Below are 20,953 nucleotides of genomic sequence, written 5' to 3' on the forward strand. Positions count from 1 at the left end.
AAACTCAGCCGGTTTTGGGGGTGAAGAAAAGGTAAAAGAAAAACAATAGATATGATGCCCCCTCACCGCTCTGATTAAATACACTCACTCTCTCATTTTCACACTCCCTCGTTGCCTCTGCCTCTTTCTCTCCTGCTCGTCTCCCCACCTCTGACCTTTCTACTCCCACTGCACTTCCAACGATGAAAGGAGGGAGAGGAGTCGCGAGGGATGAAGAGGAGGGCCGATAGAGAGAGAGGCATGGTGGGAGGAGGGGGAGACGGGAGAAAACCAGGGGGAGGAAGGGAGGGAGAATAGATTGATTTATAGGAGCAGAGGAGAGGGACCAGGGGGAGGATGAGAGGCAGGGGGAGGATGGTTGAATGAAGCAGAAAGTGTGTGAGAGAGAGAAAGGAGAAGAGAGGAGGGTCAAGGTTGTAATTGATGGGAGACCTGGCCTACGCCCCCTTCCTTACAGTGGTCAGGGAGCGTGCCTCTGCCGACGCCTGGCAGCCCTCCCTCCATCCATTCCTGTCTCCATCTCTCCCTCCAGTTCTCCCACTCAGTGTTATTATACTGTTTCTGTTGCTCCTTCTCTGCCTTTTTTATCCATCTGTACTCCATCCCTCCTTTGCTGCCACAAAACACATCCGCAGCTGCTGCTTTTAACACTCAAACGTTATGTGAATCCATATCAGACTGAGGAAGACAGTTGTAATAAAAACAAGTACCTGACAAGCTGATGAGGATTTATGGTGGGACAACACCACATGAGCAATGTTACATTTCCCCCCATGGCTGCAATGAACTGATAAAAACATATAGAGCATGAATTTAATCCACAAAAGGATGACATAAAAGCATTTCATGGGACATTTTACACATAAACATGACACAAGGACTAGCTGGAACTTTGCAAACTACAACTATGACAGTGTTGATATAATTATTTTAGCTTAAATTACAGTAAAAGATTTTCCTTCAAGGGATAAATTGACTCTTTGTTCTATAAACAGCAAATTAAAAGTAAGGATAACTTCAGTGCAGTAAAATTTGGAGGTTCAGACACTTAAACACACACACCCACAAAAATTAAAACACATCACTGCCTCCAACAGCCCACATTTTTACTCTACTGCACAAACACGCTCATCTCTCTCTCTCCTGTCTTTCTCTACTTCCCTCTCTCTTTTGCACACACACACAAAGACACACACATTCCCAACAAGCTGCTGTCGTAGCGTTTGTTCTCCCAGTCGATCTGACATCGGCAGAACCCATGTCTCATCTCCTGTTTTGTCTGGCGTATGTGTGTGTGGCCACAAACACTGACACACACACACACACGTGTAAGTGCATGTATTATTGGCAGCTCCAACAGTCTCACAATCCACACCGCTCAGGATGCATCCTCCTTCTGGACACAGACACCACATCGCTTTGTCGATAAACTCCAAACAAAGCCGACATTTGCAAGATAATGTTTAGTTTCCCTTTTAAAATCACTTTTAAAAACATTTTATTTGTTTAACAATGTGTGGACAACATGGGTGGATATGCTATTGATTTTAACCCTACAGGTTTGTCCACTAAGCCATAAGAGAGCAAAACTATAGCTGCATTTTGTTTCCGCTGCTCCTCTGCTCCACACACATATATCATGCACACGCACACACATACCGAGGGTTACATATATATACATCAACATGACAGACCACAGCCACCCCATTTGTTGTGCTGGGTGTGAATTTAATACAGGGGGCTCTGCTCTACATATGAATAAGGGTCATTTGGAAAATTGATACACCCATTTTCTTACATTTTCTCGCTTTCACTCAAACTGGGAAATTTGAAAAAGATCAATACCAGTACAAAGGAGCTAAATGTTCCTTTCACCTTTGCCATTATCTGCTGGAAATATCGGTTCATGATTTATAATGTTTGGTCAGTTTTTAAAAACAACTACATGCTGCAGATACATCAGGTGCATCATGGTAAACGTGGTTTCAGTCCACAGTCCTGTGCACACACAACATTTAAGAACACTGCCTGCTGTGTTTCATGCTTCCCTTCTGGGTGTAAGCATCGTTGCAGCAGAATTGCAAAGATGATAATGGTAAGTGGCTAGATCAGTTAGCATCAGAGCTAACTTTGGTTGTCAGGGGCTCGCTCACGGGAGAAAGGTGAAGATAAAGTGGTAAGGGTGGAGTGAGAGTGGGGTGGAGGACATAGGGCTGAATTTGTGTGAGTGTGTATGTGTGTGTGTGTGTGTGTGTGTAGATGCTGTAGTTTACCCCTTAGGGCAAGATCTGCCTCAAATTAGCTTTGTCGCCCTGGGAGACAGAGAGGGTGAGATGAAGAGCAAGCGAGGCAACAAGGAAGTGTGTGTGTGTCTGTGTGTGTGACGTAAAGAGAGAGGAGGACGAGAGGCCAGGGGGTCAGTAAATCAACTCCGAGTGGAGCCTTTTCTTTACATGTTCTCTTAAACACACTCCTGATCGTGTGAATACGCACACACACACACACACACACACATCGCAACCTGTGTGAAAACATTGAATGTTTCTCGCCCAGAGGAGAGCAGAGCAGTAAACGAGCGGAGGGGGGTAAACTGAAGGAATGAACGAACGCGGGGCTCCCACCCACCCACCAATATGTAGCAGCTAATTTCTGGAGCGAGGCAATTAAAAGGCCTGACTGTATTATGAGAACTTCCCCTCTGGCAATGGCTGTCTGTCCATTTTTAATGAGGTCATAATGATGCGTCAGCTGAAGACCAAAAGGTCACAGGGGCGGGGCTTTAATCTGCCAGGAGAGAGGGGAGGGGGAGTGAGAGAACAGTGGCATTATTGTAGGTAAAAAATTGGATGAAAAATAACAACACAGGGAAACGTTCCAACGGTTCTTAGCAATTTTATAACCTCAAAAACATAATCTATTTTCCAGACAAGTTAAAATACTGCCAACAAGCTGTGTTAATTACACTGTAGATGTCACAGTTATTTCTATAATACCTATCTGGCAAGGCAGGACGGACATAATGCATTCAATTGAGCCGTAATGCGTAGAATTGTCATGAACAGAATACAAAACACAGATCAGACATTTGAACATAAAAGCTTTGGCAGAGGCACACAGTCACAGGAGCCAGCAATATTCAGTATGCATGTATATTGTACATATGGTCTTATTGACAGACTTGCTCCCTTACAACACCGCAGCTTTGATGATGGCACGTCTGATGAATCATGGTTAAACACACAGAATGTGTTGAATCCTAAACCAAAGCCTCTGTCTCTATATTGCCGTAAACGGCCAGCTGGATTCAGATGGTAGACTACTACAGAGACCACGGACTGCAAATATAAACCTTGGCATGCTGCCCTAAACTCACACACACACACTTAAAGCTCATGCCAACTTTGGCCGTGCTCCCCACGGCCTCAAAGACCTAATGAGTGAGATCGGGTGGAAGGCCCCAGTCTGTGTGAGTGTCGGTGTGTGTTGGTGTTTTTATACAGCTGGTAGTCTGCGTCATAACCCAACCATCCTGACTGCAGCTATCAGATCTTATTGCTGCACACACATGCAGCCATAAACACAATCAAGACGACTAGCCGGCACATTTTCATGCCAAATACACCAAGACAATTTGTTTCACATATAGGACACATTTCTTAAAAGGTATGTACAAGAAAGTAAAGAATGAAAGTAGAGAATGACTGCAGGGGGAGAGAGAGCGAGAGATGGGGAGAGGGGAGCAGACAAGAGCAGAGGACGGGGGAAACAGAGGAGGAAAGCGCCAGACAACTGGTGGCGTCTGGTGTTCCCCCAAGGGAAACTTGTAGCTAAATCTGGCCCTGTAGCGTCTGTCCTGAGCGAGTGTGTGTGAGTGGCATCTGGTTGCATCCCGGCTAGAAAGGAGCGATAATGGAAATACTGTGACGGGTGATCTGCCTAAGTGGTCCGCTCTCTTTCACATACACTTTTTTCTTTCTGTTGGTCTTGGGAGGAGAGGAGATGTGGCAGGACGACAGGGATCAGAAGACTCAAACCAAATGTTGCTGTAGTTTTCAGTGTGACATTTCACAATAGACAACTCCAGTATGATTGACTTGAATGTGGTGCTTTGCTGTCTCATGAGCTGATAACAATTAATTATACTGTGTTAGCCAATGTTAGCTAATTCAAATAGTCTGAGTAAATAAAGTGTAACCTTGTATTCTCATTCCAAATTGTGATATACACACTACAGCTTAAAGGGGGGGTATTATGCTACATTTTTTATTTCACTCTGTGATACCTGTAGAGTAGCTAAGCATAATTTACAGTTAAAAACAAAGAAACCCCGCCCCTACATGGCCACTTTCTTCTGATTGGCCAGCTCTCTGAAGCCTGTGTAGAAAAAACAGTGTGAAACCTGGCGTTCACAGCAGCCTGCATACTGAGCTGAGAAGCCTGGGGATTACTCCAACATACTTTTACCTACAGATTTGAAACATCACCCACGTTTAGTCTGGACATCCAACATTGTAACATTATACATATGTCTTAAAATTAGAAACAGCATAATACCCCCTCTTTAATAAATGTATCGATGTATTTCATAAACAATGCTTTAAACGAATAGGTGCCATTATCGTAGTTAAAGCAACACTTTTGATGGACCTCACATGGCCTTACACACATGCCCACATGCTCACAAACACACACACATATTCACACACCAGTGACAGCCACCTGCCCGCTGCCTCAGGCGGTGCTGTTCTGATCTGTTCTGGTCTAAACAAACGTCACTGCATGACACTACACACACTTTCCTCTTAACCTCCCCTCCACCCCTCCCACATGCTCTCTTTAGCTTTCTGTCTTTCTTTAAGCTCTCTTGTGTCAAGTTTTTATTCTGAACATTACATTTATACCGACGTGGAACAACTAAAATCTTGACTCTTTAGACTTACATGATTTCTTCACAGTCTGAACCAACATCTAATACAAGAAAATCACAAAATAGTCTGTATTCTGGCTTCGTTGTTTCTATAGAGTGTAGGTTTCTTATTTCTAACTCCTCTTCACATGCTCAAGATTCAGATACACACACACACACACACACACACACACAGTAGATTTAAAGAGGTCTGTTGTCCCACCCAATCTACTCAGCCATCAGTTCTTAAACCCACATAGGAAAACCCTTTATGTTATTACATCAACACTGTGGTTTTACACACACACACACACCACACACACTCTGGCAAACATAAGGTGATAACCTGGTCTAAGGTGGAAGACAGACTTCAACCCTGTTACAACTTCAATTACCATAAAACTCTGCTCTCTCTCTCTCTCTCCCTTTCTCTTTCGCTTTCCCGTGTCTCTGCCACTCTAAATGCTCTCTTCCTCTTTTGTCATCCTTCTCTCTCTCTCTCTTCTTGCTGTGATCAACAGAAATCTATCATTTCATTTGTCTTCCTACTCCTCTCTCCACTCCATCCCTCACTCCTGTTTGGCTCGCTCTTTCGTTCTCTCATTCTCTTATCATATCATTGACCATCTGAAATCAATCCATTTGTGTCTTTCTCTCCCCTTTTCCTCTTTTTCCTCTCCCCTCTTCCTGTCGCTTCTCTCTTCAAAAGCACTTAGGTGTCAAAGGCATTTCAATCGCAATCCCTCAACTGTTAAAACACACACACACACACATATGCTGACACAGAGTGACGCCAGGGCCGTGTAAAATCTATGCTGATGTGATCAGTGCAGATCGTGCTATCGACAGGCAGCAATATTCCCACGATAGGAAAGATTCACCTTCATCACTGTCACTGTGTGCGTGTATGTGTGTGTGTGCGTGTGAACACCATATGACCTAAATTGTACAACACTGACACTAGTAGAAGCAGTAGACTGAGTAGAGGTGCACTGTTAGTTGACATAATAATTAAAGGATATAATTAAGGTGTATAACCTCTGTGGATTCCCTCTCTTTCATGGATCTCCCCCTTTCTCTCATTATTCTATTCCTTTCTCATTTCCCTTTATTAGCCCTCTCTTCATCCCCCTTTTCTCCCCCATTTTTCTTCTTTTGTTTACTAGCCCATCATTTACTTCCCCCTGCTCTTATTTCACAACTACTGCTCTCTACTCCTCTCTGCTCTGTTCTCCTTTTTCTACACGTTTTATCATAATCCTACTTTAAAGCATTTAAATTTTATTTCTTTTCTCAAGCCTTTTTAATCGATGTCTTGCCCATCCCTTTTCCATTATTCTGTCCCTCTCCTACCTTTTTTTATCCTAACATTTCCTCCTCTCCTTATACCCCTTTCCTCTCCTCTCCTCGTTCCTTCCCTCCTCTCCTCTCGTGCCCATTCTTTACGATGTGAAGGCTCATTTGTTAAGAGGAGTTAGAGCTCTCTCGCTCTCCCCCTAGCCTCCTCCTGTCTCTTTTTTGTGGGCTTTGGAAATATAATTTTCAATTTTTAATTTGATTCATTTAGATTTGATCATTAATCAGTGCTGAGAGAGAGTTAATTTGGTGGAAAATAGATGAGGTAGTTAGAGAGGGCTCTTTATAAAGTGAGCTCAGCGCAGTCTGGGTCTTTTAGGTGTACAGAAGAGAGAAAGAGGAAAAAATTGAGAGTCTGTGTGCGATAGAGGAAATGTGTGTGTGCAGTGCAATGTAATATCAGACAGTGTGTACATTCATTTTTGTGTCAGAATGAGCAGACTGTCAACATCAACCACTCTTAATTTTGAACTTTACTTTGAAAATCACTTGAATTACTGCTTAAGTTGAAATGCTTCCACTGATAACATTTGTTCTTCTGTTTAAAAACCATGCTGCCTATTTGAATTAGAAGCATGTCTATTGGTGCCACCTGTACTTTCTTTTAGTTTACCATACAGGTTGAAATTGAATCAAACATCCACCCTTACCCCCCTTTCCGCTGTCCTCCACCTTTTCTATCTCTGCTATGTTCCTGCTCTCTCTATCTTCCTCTCCTCTTCTGACCAGCCACTGACCCAGCAAGTCACTGAGCAAGCTGCTTGTTGCAGTTAAACCCAAAACACAACATGAAGATGTGGGTTAGAGAAGCATGGACTGTGTGTGAGTGTGTGTGTGTGTGAGAGAGAAAGCAAAGAGTGGGTGTGTGAGTGCGTTTGTACCCCCCGGTGTTAAGAGTTTCTTGACCGTTTGCTGACACTGCCTCCCCCCACTGTACCTGGACTGTCAGCCCTTCTGTCTACCTATTCCTGTCTCTCTCTCTCACACACACACACTGAGATGCATGCCATGTTCAGTTCACTTGGTTGACTGCTGCCAGGGCTGGTTTGAGGTTTCTAAACGACTATATTTCCATAATAAAATGTTTACACTCAGGTCACTGTAAGATGCTTTCAGTACAAGCTGGTGCAACAAAGTGCACATGTACAAAACACAAATAAAACAGGGAAACATGCTTTTATAAACACTTTCATATGCAGACAACTAAAGATAACATGCTCGCTGACGTTTCTGCAGAAGGATGTCTTTCTGTTAAATCTCTGAGGTGTCTTGTTAAGCCCGTGGTCAGCACATTTTTCTGAGGATTTAAATCTCTTTATGTTAGCAAATCTCTCCCTCGCATCCCATCCCCCCTGTCCATATTCTATATATTTAAGACATCCACATATTGGACCTCTTTCTTGAGCTATTCTGCGACAGCCATGTTGGATCTCCTCCACAAATAGCTTAGGGTTAGTTTGGAAACATCTGACAGCCCTTTTGGATTCCTCCTTTCCTTTCCTCTCCTCACTTCTCCTCTTCTCTCCTCCTCCGGGGCACATGACACCTCTGTCTTCCTTATCCATCTTTAAGTGGTAACCACGGTAACATCCAATCCCTTGAGAGATAGGCCTAATTAAATTAGGACTCCTTTGTGTCAATTAATTAACGAGACAGAGAGAGAGAGAGACAGAGATTGGGGAAGAGACGGGGAAGGAGTCAGAAAGCCAGAAAGACAATGAGAGAGAGAGAGAGAGGTGCTTTGCTCAAATGGTGTCGATAAATTAGTATTGTTGTAGAGTAAAAGATGCACGCCAGTTTATAAAGCTTGACAATTACATAAAAGGGCTTACCTGCATATCAGACACACATATGTACAAAGTGCATGCACTGCAGAAACGGACTGTTATAACCAATTCACACCCAGAACTCATATATATAGTCTGCCTCCAGTCCAAACTTTTTCATCTCTCCTACTCCACAAACTCCTTTCATTTCCCCTTTTTCCCCACTAGTAGATTTGTAATTGTACTTGCCTTTTTTATTAAGTAGTCAAAAGGCATGCACAGTGTCTTGATACACTTCTTCCTTCTTTTCTTGCAGGTGTTCGTCTGGACAGGGTTCGTGGTGGAAGACAGAAGTATAAGCGCCGGATAGATGCAGATAACAGTCCATACCTGAACCCACAGCTGGCTCTGCCTCCCAAGAAGCCATGTAAGAACACACACAAACTGTGACTGCTCACTGTATATGTAACAGCCCTTTTCTCTCAGAGGTTGAGCAGGAATTTGCTTACTATCCACTATCTACAGTGGCTCATATTCAAAGTCAAACACAAATTGACATGTGCTACAGCAGCATCACTATGTGAAGGCAGTGTTCATGTGATGTGCCGAAGAACAAGGAAGTGCCTTTCCATCCGTCTCTTTCCTAATGGAGACAGTTGGACGGTAAAACCATTTAAACACACAATCAGACACACAAACACACACACACACACACATAAATAGACACGGTAGTGAGAAGCCCATCTGTTTGAGACCAAGTTTATCTCCCTGCCTCTACGGCTACCAGTTTGGGGTCATAACATTTTATACGTGTAATATTTCACTATAAAGGTATTCATTTAGCTCCGGCTGGATTGGCTGCATTTTTTAAAGAATAAAACCATTGCCAAAGCCTGATGATTGAAAAATTAACAAGGGAGAGAGTGAGAGTGACTGAGAGACAGGTGAACAGAGAAAGAGAGAGAGAGAGTGAATCAAAATGGGAACATTTCTCAGAGAGAGAGAGAGAGAGCAGGGGGAGGGAGGGAGAGGAAGGAAGGGAAGGGGACCAGCCAGAACCCTAATCCGGATTAAATCCAATCTGGCAACCACATCAAACTAGAGTTAGCTCTTTAGCTAACCGTCTGCTCACACACATACACACACACACTCATGCAGTGCAGATTGAGCAGTGTTTAGCAGCTTGGTCCCCAAAGCCCATTTTGCTTAAAGCTGGAGCATATTCTGCTTTAGGCCAATATGCTGAATGGCTGCACGACAGCTTACCGGGACTTCTGCACTACTAATCATTGAAATGATGGGATAATACAAACGTGTGTACACTCTGTGTTTGCAATTATATTGTATTTGTTTGCATACACACAGCATGTGTGTGTTCCGGGAAACTGGATGCTTGATGAACATGCTATTCACCACTTTCCATGTAACTGGATGAGTGAAATTTAACTACTGAGTTTTTTTATTGAGGATTTTTTAGAAGAGTAATTTCCTGGAAACCCCATTAACCACCAAATAGTTATGTATTAAATCCCTAGTTTAAATCATTTCCTCAAATATATGTATAAACAAATAGCTCTCCAATCTAAAGCCAAACCAACACTTGAAAAACAAAAATATAAGCTTATAATAGACTTCCTCCCTCTCTCTTGTTCTTTTTCTCTCACTCACAGTCAATACACACAAAAATCTTTCCGTCCCCCTGTCTCTCTCTCTCTTTCAGATACACGCACACAGCCTATCTATCTGTAGCCCAATCCCCAGCCTCAGCGTCCCCATTGATTGTGTGAGAACAGAACAATAGCCCAGGGTTTGGAAATGGGCTTCCATTGATTCTAATTAGGGAAACATTAAATAAGATTTACCCACAGATACTGCAGTGTGACTGGGATTGGTTTGGCTCAAACGACCCTGGAGCTGGAGCTAGGGAAGAGGATGGAACGAATATATATATGTACAAGTGTGTGTATTTGTGTGTGTGTGTGTGTGTAACAGAATTGGGGGAGGACAGTGTTAGATCAATACACAACTCATCCCCCCAACTCTGTTTCACTCCCTCTTGCTGTTTATCTCTATCTAGCTGTCGCTCTCTCGACTCTTCCTGTCTGTCTTTAACAATCTGTCCATGACTCTATTTCTACCTGTCTGTCTTCCCCCATTTTTTTTCTTCCCTTATTCCTCCCTCTCTTTATCTCCATCCCTCGCTCCTCTCTTGCTCTTCAATCCTCTGTTATTATTCCCATGCTTGATTAGTCAGTGGATTAATTTGGAAGCAGGGTATCAGTCTGTTACTAATGGGCCATAGAGATCTCATCACCACATGTCACCATTACCAGCTGAGCTGTTTGGCTTTCAGAGTTATCTTTCCCTTCTGTACGTATCAGCAAAGCTTCTTAAGGCTGTGATACAAAAAGACAGCATTTGGGGCAACCTGAATCGCCAGCAGTGATTGCCTTTAATCACACCTTGAAGCATCCTCTAAACTGGAAACCTTTCAATCATTTTTATTCATCTTTAGTCCTGCCAAATTAAAGGCATCAAATCAATTATCTACTGCTTAATTGATGGGAAAATCCTCAGGAAATGTAGGCAATGCGTTTTAGTCAATCATCCTCTTATTGGATCTTTCCACTGCATATATGAATTGCTGTTAACCTGGAAACTTAAAATGTGTGTATACTATATTATACAATACACTGTATGCAATGTTGTTACACTGTCAACATGTTTTTTAGATCATGTCAAATGTCATATGTTAGTGTGTGCATTATATCTAAATTAATTTGTGAGTATGCTGCAACGTTTTGTGTTGATTTGATGCAATATGCATGTTTTTTTCTGCTAATCTAAAGGTCATGTCAGCTGCTTTTTTGCTATATGGGGAAATACATTTAAGCATATCTGTTATCTATCCAGCCATGTTATAAGGCATGTGACTGGGTTTTTTTTTTTTTACACCAGATTGGGTAGAACAGCTTGTAGCCTACTATGGCAAAAATTCACCATCTCTCTGTCTCTGTGTCTTTCTCCTTGTCTGGTGGTCATGTCAGTTGCCTTTGGCTGCCTTGCAGATAACAAAATCGTCTCTCACCTGCTGGTGGCCGAGCCAGAGAAGATTTACGCCATGCCTGACCCAACAGTACCAGACAGCGACATCAAGGCCCTCACTACGCTGTGCGACCTGGCGGACAGAGAGCTGGTGGTCAACATCGGCTGGGCCAAACATATCCCAGGTAGGGAGAAAAAAAACTGCTGAACCCTGACTTTCACACTGAACCTACCCTGACTCCACGATGTCGCACAATCAAACACACAGATACATTTTTTTTTTTCCAATTCCAGGGAATGGAAGACTTCATACACACCCACACACATACAGGACATACACACACACACACACACACACACACACACATGTGGTGTGCGACTTGGCACAGAGAGTCCAAGGTTAGTCTAGTTCAGGCACACTTACATACATACAAGTACACCTGGTGCTAGGGTGTGACCTTTCACCCTAATCCTTGCACTCAGACAGCCTGACCTGTTGACTCCTCCAGCAGACCAACCAAATGGCCTCACTTATATCGCACTTTCATACACACACCTTCGCACACACACACAAGCGCATACATTGTGACCTTTTGAACCAACAATCCAATCCCCTTACCTTCGACCCACGTATGTGTGTGTGGGTGTGTTTGTGAGTGTGCCTGCAGTCACTGTACCATGGATACGACAAGCCCCTTTGAAACCACAGCTTTACCTTAGCGGTCTAATTGTAAGTACTGAAACTAAAAGTCACTGTCACAGAAATATCTGTGGGACTGGTAGAAATAAGAGAATGGTGTATCGATAAATTACACAAAACATAACATGTTCTATTTAGCCTATAGTGCATCAGCATCCCTCTGCAGGTTCATCACTAAAACAGTACGATGTAATCTAATCTGCTTAAACTAACCCTTGTCTCCTAATCTGTTCAAAATTGGATCTGGGCTACAAGAAAAATGGCCGATACATTAAAAACAAAAATAGTGAAGATGTAAGAGAGGAAAAGAGCAAGATTGATATTGACGAATGCGTCCTGCCGTAAAAGCTGAAATGAAGAGGAAGACAGGGAGCCAGACGTATGAGAGGAAGAGATGAAAGCTATAATCTGGTTTTGGTTTTAGTGAGGGAGCCTGCTGTGACAGCACTGAGGAAGGAATAGTGGTGTCTCAGATTAACACAGATTAGTGCAAAGATTAGTCACAATGACGGCAGGAAATATGGTTATAGAATAGAATACAATAGAAAAGAAAAGCGTAGAATAGAGTAGAATAGAATTAGCCCTGCTGCCACAGCTCAGATAGTATAGGGGGGGTGTAAAAGCATACGGTGAAACACCAGATTAGAAGCGTAAATACCACTCAGTCATGCTGCGTAAATCTATAACAATAAAGTCAATGGCGTTGGATAACAGGATCTCCAAATGATATATTTTATATTTTATCAATAAATGTGAAAATAACAAAGAGAAAGAGAAAAAAAGAGATGGAGAGAGAAAGAAGAGGAGAGATGGGGATATACATTGCTTCTTGTTAGTGTATTGATCTATGTGCTGCTATATGGGCAGTAAGCAGACATATATATTGATCCATACACCAAATATAGCTCTTTGAATATTTATTTTCTGCTCTCAAAACAACATATAGCCTCATTCCAGTACTGTTTCCTATCCTCTAATCTCCCTGACCTGCCTTTTACTCCTTTTCGCTTTCTCTTTTAATCCATTTATCCCTCTCTCCTTCCTTCTCTGTCTCTCTCTTTTCACCTACTCTATGTAACACACACACACACACACACACACACACACACACACAAGAGGAACTCACAGACGGACAAATGTACACTCAAAACACACGATGTATATTTAATGTATTGTTTTGCATTTGGCCTTCCTTTTCCTTTGCTCACTACTTTTACAAGTGAGTAGAGTGAGTTAGCCTGGTAATGTGCTGAGCTGTGTGTGTGCGTGTGTGTGTGTGTGTGCGTGCGTGCGTGCGTGTGTGTTGCTTTCTGTGTGGATGGAGCGCAACGATTGCCTGGCGGAGGAGAGAAGATGGCGTGATTAGATGAACGAGAAAGGCAATCCACTGCTCACACAGAAAGATAGAACTCTTCATCTTCCAAGTGTGTGTGTGTTCGTGTGTGTGTGTGTGTGTGTGTGTGTGTGTGTGTGTGTGTGTGTGTGTGTGTGTGTGTGTGTGTGTGTGTGTGTGTGTGTGAACACTTTATGAAATCGTCATTGTTTACAACACTGAACACTGATCTTATACGTGCACTCCCGCACATACACACACATACAAACATACAAACCTGTACACACAGAAGGTGATCTACTGTTCACTCAGGATTGAAAGGATTGTCAGAAAGAAATACATCTCAACATTCTTTATCAGCCTCTTACACCCCACACACACATACACACACACACACGCACACACACACACACGCAGACACACACAAAGGCAACCAATAAAGAGTCTACAATGACTTAATTCTTGAATAGAAGAGAATAGAATAGACCTGTTAACCTTTTTGTAGCCGTCTTGTTTCACATCTTGTCAATTGTGTGTGAATGGGAGTGTGTGCGTTTTCGAGTGTGTGTGTGCGTGTGTGTGTACATGTGAACACAAACGCTCACGTCTTGGCTCGCCATGGTACAGTAATTTTTTTAATCAAATTGATGGAGAGAGACAGAGAAACAAAGAGAAAAAAGACAGGCAGAGAGAGGAGAGGTGAAGCCAATTTATGCTTCATGATATGGCTGCGCAGCGCTGCATACACACACACGTACGCGCACGCACATACACGCACACACAGGCTGCTAACAGTGGTAACAACGTGTCAAGGCGAGCGCCAGGCAGCTAATTTGAAGTCATTAGATGTCTGCCGTACTGGCAACAATTTGTTACGCTCACACACGCACAAACACACACACACAAAAACACATCACATACACACACTGAGTTAAGAGCCGTCTGCGGATAGCGAGGAGGCTAAATTGTAAACTAATTTAAACATCACTCAGCGTTAGAGAGGCTGCCTGCAAGACAGGCCCCCGGATAACAAGGCTAGGCTACGTGCGTGTGTGTGTGTCTGAGTGTGTGTGTAGCTAGTAGCGTTTGACACACAGACTCGCCCAACCTTAGAGACTTGTGACAAAACACACATATCTCTTTGATTGGTTCTTTTATTCTAAAGCCATGTGGGCATGTGTGTGTGCACGCTCATTTCCATACTGATATGGCCTATATGCAAACATTTGATATGTCATTAGGAGAGGAAAATGAGGTTTCAGACAGTGTGTGTCTCGTGTTTCCCACCAGGAATGGGACTCTAACACACGCGTGCACCTCGCAAATGCACGTCTGTTTCAAAGAGAGAAATGAAAGCATGCAAACACATAAACACTAACAAGTTTTAGAAGCCTTTTTGCTGATTCAAACTGTAGAAAACGCATACACAAGTGGCCACACACATACGCACAGAAGATTAAGTATATAAGCAGTATACTTTCACACTCAGGAAACTGGGTATGTAGACATTTTGTAAGGGTTGTTATTGAGAGGCCAGGAAAGGCTTTGGTGTCCAATTATAAGGATTAGTAAAGAGACAATCTTAATGTAATAGTTTTCAAAGAGACAACTTCAGATGCATATTAGGCTGCATGTCATAGTAGTGAGTGTGTGTGTCAGAGGAGGAACGAGGAGCGGTCAGGTGAGAGGAGGAGGAGAACAGCAAATATTTAAACAGGAGCGAATGAGAGAGTGAATTAAGAGAAAGAAAGAGGCCATTCAAAATGAGCCATTTATCTGTCTGTAGAATTAGTCTTTTCATCCTCTCCTTTCACTTCTCTTACTCCTCCCTCATCCTCTCTCTCTCTCTGTCTCTCTCTCTCTCTCTCTCCATAATAACTAAATGACTACCGGGCAGTCATGCCAGCAGCTCTTATCTCGACTTGCGGACACAAAAGGGAAAGACAGACAGGCGAGCACTTGACTTGACGAAAAGAGCAAGGAACGAACAAATGAATGAATCAACGAATAAGAGGCAGAACCTATAACACAGTCTATTTTACCAGAACCAGGGGCCTTGCCATTAGTGTTTTTTTATGACCCCTCCCCCATTCTTTCTTTATTCAAGAAAGAAATTGCTCTCGGGCCGCCCCCCACTTCCCCTCCACTATTCTCTTCCTCCTCTATCTCCTCTCACTTGCTCTTTCTTTTCTTATAGTCTCTCTCCCTCTCTTCCTTTCGTTCCCCTTTCAATTTTGACACTCAGGATAAGCGGTCTATGTGTCGGCAGTAACGCAGTATGATTGAGCTGTAAAAATGGGGGAAGGGAGGTGGAGGGGGGATTGCTGTCTGTCTATTCATTTAATCGGCCTTTATGGAGATATGGGAGAAGGGGCTTGGGTGGTGGTGGTGGTGGTGGTTGTAGTGATGGGATTGTAGATGAAGAGGGAAGTCCTCTTGTTTCATGTGATGCATGCTTCTCTCTATCTGTCTATCGTTTCTTCTGTCGCTTCCACTTGTTTGGATTTTGGGATAAGCAAGGGTGTTGAAAGACCCCGTGGAGGTGCTGAAAACAAGTATGAGGTCTAGCCCTGGATGATTGGTAGCCTCTGTCTCATGTCAGTCATGGTGAACATTAGCACGAGTCCATAAAATCTGACATTTCCTGTCACCAAGAAGATTTTTCTTCTTCTTGACTTGTAAGAGATTAGAAGACGTGTCACGTATCTTGTTTATTAAATAAAGGGACACTTCCTATAGTCCAGATATATAAAAGACATTTTAAACACCTCATTAGGTAGTTATACACATGCCAGATTGTTTCTTCTCTTGATTTTAAAGTGGGTTGACAAAGAAAGCCCCAGAGTTTCACAACAAAAACAGAAAACTCCTCTGTTTGTCTATTACAAATTACCTGTGGAGTTCCTCAGGGCTCATTCATAGGCCCATTTTATTTTTAATTTGTTATACAAGTATTGAAGCTTAAATAGAAAAATCAGAGGCTTCTAAACCCCAACCTGTCCGATTACATTGCACAGACATCATAATGAAACTAACTGTCATTGGCTAACAAAAGTTAAGCTGTAATTGTGGATTTTGTTTTCAGTAGGAAATCATGTATTTTCCTATTTTCTATTACTTGATCATTTTTAACTTTTTATTTTGTTATTATGTTGTTACATATCGTTACTATACAAATTGAGAATACAAAATTCAGAATCAGAAACATGGTTTAATGCCAAGTAGGTTTTGTTATGGAATTAGGAATTAGGAATTTGTTATGGTGTTTTGGTGCAAAACAATTGTTACAGAACTAGAATTTAAAAAAGTAAAAGACAAATAGAATAAGATTTAAAAAAATGTAATACATTGAGGTGTAACTCAAATGATATATAATTATTTTCTATTCCTTGTTCTGTGTGTGATGAACAATGACAGGGGCAGAAGAGTGAGAAGTGTTGAAATGGGTGAAAATGGAAAGCAGTGAGGTCACATGCATTACCTCAGTATAACCTGGATACTCCCAAAGAGCCTTTAACACAATACTATTCTGACCCGATGGCTAAATATCCCCCACCTCTTCAACCTCTCTTGTGACCTCTCTTTTTCTCTCTCTCTCTACTTCTGTCTCTTTCTGGCGCTCCCTTCTTTTCTCCCTCTGTCTGACCTGACCTCCCACCCCCTCTCTCTCCATGGTATCCTTAACCTCTTCATTATCAAGTCAACCTCATCTCTCAACCCCGATCCCCTCCCACGCCTCCAAACTCCCCTCGTCTCTCCTTCCCCCAGCCACTCTCGTCACTGCCTTTCTTCCTGGTTCTGTGTGTCTGTACGTCCTTACAGATTCCTGTAATCAGGGTTTATTTAGTCCAGTTTAGCCCTTTATTTTGAAGCAGTATGATCGACTGCACATTGATTAAAACCAACACTTGTTCATGTCAGCATACCTACTAAGCAAAGCCCTCCTGAATCTTCCCCTCTGCTGATGTTCTGCCCTGCCCTCTCTCTTTTGGTCATGTTTTAAATGGTTTCACTCAGAGATTTAGTCAGCCAGTCGAACTGTTAGTCATTCAGACTGCCAGACAGTCAGTCAGTTAGTTAGCCAATCAGACAGTCAAGTAACTACACAGCCAGTCAATCAGCCAGAAAGACACGCAGTCAGTCAGCAAATATTGATTAATAGAAGTGTCCTGCTCCTTTTAGCAAATCAAACGTTGCGTCTCAGCAGTCAAGGGGAACCTCTGCACACACACTTACACACATTCACACGTATACACATCCTTGAGTCAGAAAGTGCAGCTCTCTAAATTAACACTGACACACATTTTAACACTTCACAATGAGCTCCAAGAGATGCAGAGCAGCGACCAGCACTGACGGAGTGACTGTGTGAGCGTGTGTGTGTGTGAGTGGGGTTACAGAGGAATGTAAAAGCCCAGACTGGTGGTGATGTCACTCTATGGCCCTCCTCATTAAGTCTGGTGTTGCCATCAATCAGCAAAGAGCTTGTTGGGCTTCAGGTCAGAGAGTGGTAAATCAGAAGAGAAAACATCTCTCCTCTACAAATCACACAAACACACTTTTCCTCTTTTCCAATTGTTGAATCAATGAGCTTAATTGCCATTCTGAAACAATATTACCTCCCTTTTTATTTTTTCACTCCCTCCGTCTGTGGTCTTCACTTTACCTTCCCCGCTTTATTTTTATCGTTTCCTCTCACTGCCATATCCCTCCGCCATAAAATGCCTGGTCTAGGAACAGAAATACACCTAAACTCATAAAAACGCATACACGGAAATACACATGGACACACGGAAACACACAAGAAAGATTTGTCCCCATTCTGTCGGCTAAGGCTAGCTCACCTTGACAGTCACAGCATGCTGAGTGCCTTCTTAAAACACACACAAACATACAGTGTATTCCCATAGACAAATACAGCACAGTGACCAGACGTAAAGAAGAACAAATGGCAAACACATAAACACACAGAAGATGACATTGTCATTTTGCACAAATACACACACACTGTTGAGTTTATAAGTCTTAGGTATTAGTAGGCAACATTTAAAGGTGTAAGATTTATAGGGAAAGATTCCAGTGAATTAAACACATATTTGTTACAGATAAATAATCACATCATATCAAATCTAGTGTTAATTAGAATTGCTTTGAGTTGCCTATAGTATCCATTAAAGCCCAAATATTACTTAGCTAGGAGCACATACTGCAGGGAACACAAATAATTAACCTTGACAGTGATCTAAATCAGCACACATCATTTTGTTCTGATGCTGATTCAGAAGGTTTCTGTTTTTGCAAACTGCTTTCAATCATTTCAGGTAAAATAGATAAGAAACAAACTGTAACATTTGGTGTATAAGGCCCACTTTTAATGCTTTTTTTTTCATCTAAAAGTAGGCTGTGTCCTATATACTGGTGCGACCAATATACCAGTAAAAAATGCAGAATGGGGAATTTTTGTGTGACAGTATTTTACCCAGACAATGGCGCTATAATCTAGCTAAAGCTACGGACATGCACCGTCATGATAGCCAGTGCAGCTGCCATCCTCAACAATAGCAAACTATCAAATGTCAGAAAGGCATTAATGTTAATCCTTTGCGAATATTTAACTGAATAACACAAACTTCTCTAAAAACCTGCTATAAATAACCACAACGCACTTGCCGATCTGACAGTGGGACAGCGCCAATCACTCACACACTTAGCGAGAACGCGCCTCAAAGTATATGAGTCCTGAGTGTGGAGATCGGTATTTAGCCAATCAGCATTACCGTAGGCTGAGCTCAACTCCAGCACCGGTAGCTAGTAGGATTGCAAACATGTCGAAAAGATGGTAGGCTGTAATTTGTGTGTGTTTTGAATGTGTTTCAACACAAACATTTTTCCCTCATGGATACCCCCAAAACAGACTGCGTCTTATATTCTGGATTTTACGGTACCTGATAGCGCTTTGTTTTCTTTGATGGGATCTAACTCACCGTTTCCATATTCTTATAAGAATATTCATATTCAACTTATAAATATAAATGTATGTGGATCTGATTTAGATTTATATTAAGAATCAACAATTTGATTTTGTTCATCGCTTTGGTCAATTTTGATTCTTTTGTGCTCTCGACAAAATACATTCTTGTGTGTGTTTCCCGTCCCTGTTGATTTTCTCTGAGCCCTGTTGGGCGTGTTTGATTTCCATTTCTGCTCATCTCTGAGCTTCATAACACATTTAGAGGTTGATGTCTTGGTTTCCAGAATGTGTGTTTGCTTATGTGTGAGTGCGTTGTGTGTTTGTTTCATTGTCCACATTTGTGCATCAGAGACATCTTATTTTCCAGTGCACCACCGCATTGGTTTCCTCTTGCAGCCCATACAAACAAACAGACCCCTGTTTGCAGATGAAAACAAATATTGATGAAATCAAATTAGGAAAAGAATATTTGATATCTGAGCTTAATGTTTGGATTAAGTTGGGCTTTCTTTATTGGATTAGGCCTGTGGGTATTGGAAGCATTTCATCAATATGAGAAAACAGAGGAGGGAAAACATTTCCCTTTTTCTGTGCATAGCTTCTCTTCTGTCTTACTTTTCTTCTCTCCACTTTTTGTGTTTATGTCATTCTTGTCTTTTTGGTTATAATGTGAGATCAGTCTATGTAATTTAATAATTGACAAAGAAGGTCTTTTTTTTAGGGTTTTAGCACAAAAATAAGTTAACAAAATGGAACACATACTTGGTCACAATAGTTGTTAAAGCTTGAGTATGGGCCTTAAAGACTCCCTCCAGTGAAAATCAAGTGTTTAACATCTCCATGTGGTGTTTCTCATGTGCTACAAGACATATCAGGGACAACATAAGCAGTCATCATGGCTGGGCCTGTCTGCTTTTAAACTGCAGTGTACCAAGGACAGGCTGAACAACACATTTTCACATTGGCAGGTTTGAGACGTTACAAACCTAAGGAGCCAATCCCGTTAATTGACGGGGTGATGCTATGCATATCATTATGTGTAACCTATGGCAACCACTTCCGCGATGCGCAAGCCAGCTGTAACTGTGATTGTAATTTTTGCAAACTCACTACTGACTACTAATGTTAACGTTACTACTAATTACTACATTTAAAGCTAGCTAAGTTTCAACAAGTTGCCACTAAACGATGGCAGAGACGTGTTTTGTTTTCGTGAAAGAGTTATTTGATTTGTAGAGAAGACACACACACACACACAAACACACACAAATGCACCTCCATATTCAGTCTCTGAGGGCACGTTCAGTCTGTGTTGACTCTCCTGTCTGTCCAATCCACTGTTTGTTTTGTCATCACCGTGTTGACAGTGTTTCCATGACGATGTGCCTGTGATGACACTCAAACACGCACCGCTGTAGGTGTGTGCCTTAAAAACACAAATATTCTCACACACGCACACACACACACACAGGTATTTCCTCTATCAGGTCACACCTTGGTGATGACACACACCTTATGCTTTGAGAGTCAAGCAACCTGACACACATCACACGCAATGACACACACACAACTAACTTCACACCTGGTAGCAGGTGTCACTGTATCCACGTGTGTCTCAACAAATCAGACCTGAATTCACAATGAAAGAAAAAAGTCACTTGAAGATAAGAGGCAGTGTACGGTGGAGATGTATTCATAAAGAAAACATGATTGTACAACAGCACCTCTCCTAATTTTAGATCTTATAATAAGTGAATAAAATACCTGTATATTAAGAATTACACTGATTTTAAAAGTGGTGTCTGATGAAAATCTGTTTTTTTCATGATCAGCCTCTCATTAAAAGTAATTTCAATAAATTTTCATTTCTAAAAAA

General features: G+C 42.0%; 1 protein-coding gene across 2 annotated transcripts in view; it reads left to right on the forward strand.

Moving 5' to 3' along the window:
• The window catches only part of esrrga (estrogen-related receptor gamma a), a 55,806-nt gene that overhangs the window by 18,266 nt on the left and 16,587 nt on the right, over positions 1-20,953 (forward strand). For both annotated transcript variants that reach the window (XM_069657142.1, XM_069657132.1), the window contains exons 4-5: positions 8,345-8,455; positions 11,076-11,258. In XM_069657142.1, the coding sequence (XP_069513243.1) occupies positions 8,345-8,455; positions 11,076-11,258 (294 nt within the window). The remainder of the gene's footprint in view (positions 1-8,344; positions 8,456-11,075; positions 11,259-20,953) is intronic.

This window comes from Semicossyphus pulcher, unplaced genomic scaffold (genome assembly GCF_022749685.1).
Source record: "Semicossyphus pulcher isolate SPU_LCO1_2020_fin unplaced genomic scaffold, fSemPul1.0.p SCAF_1, whole genome shotgun sequence".
Lineage (NCBI taxonomy): Eukaryota > Metazoa > Chordata > Actinopteri > Labriformes > Labridae > Semicossyphus > Semicossyphus pulcher.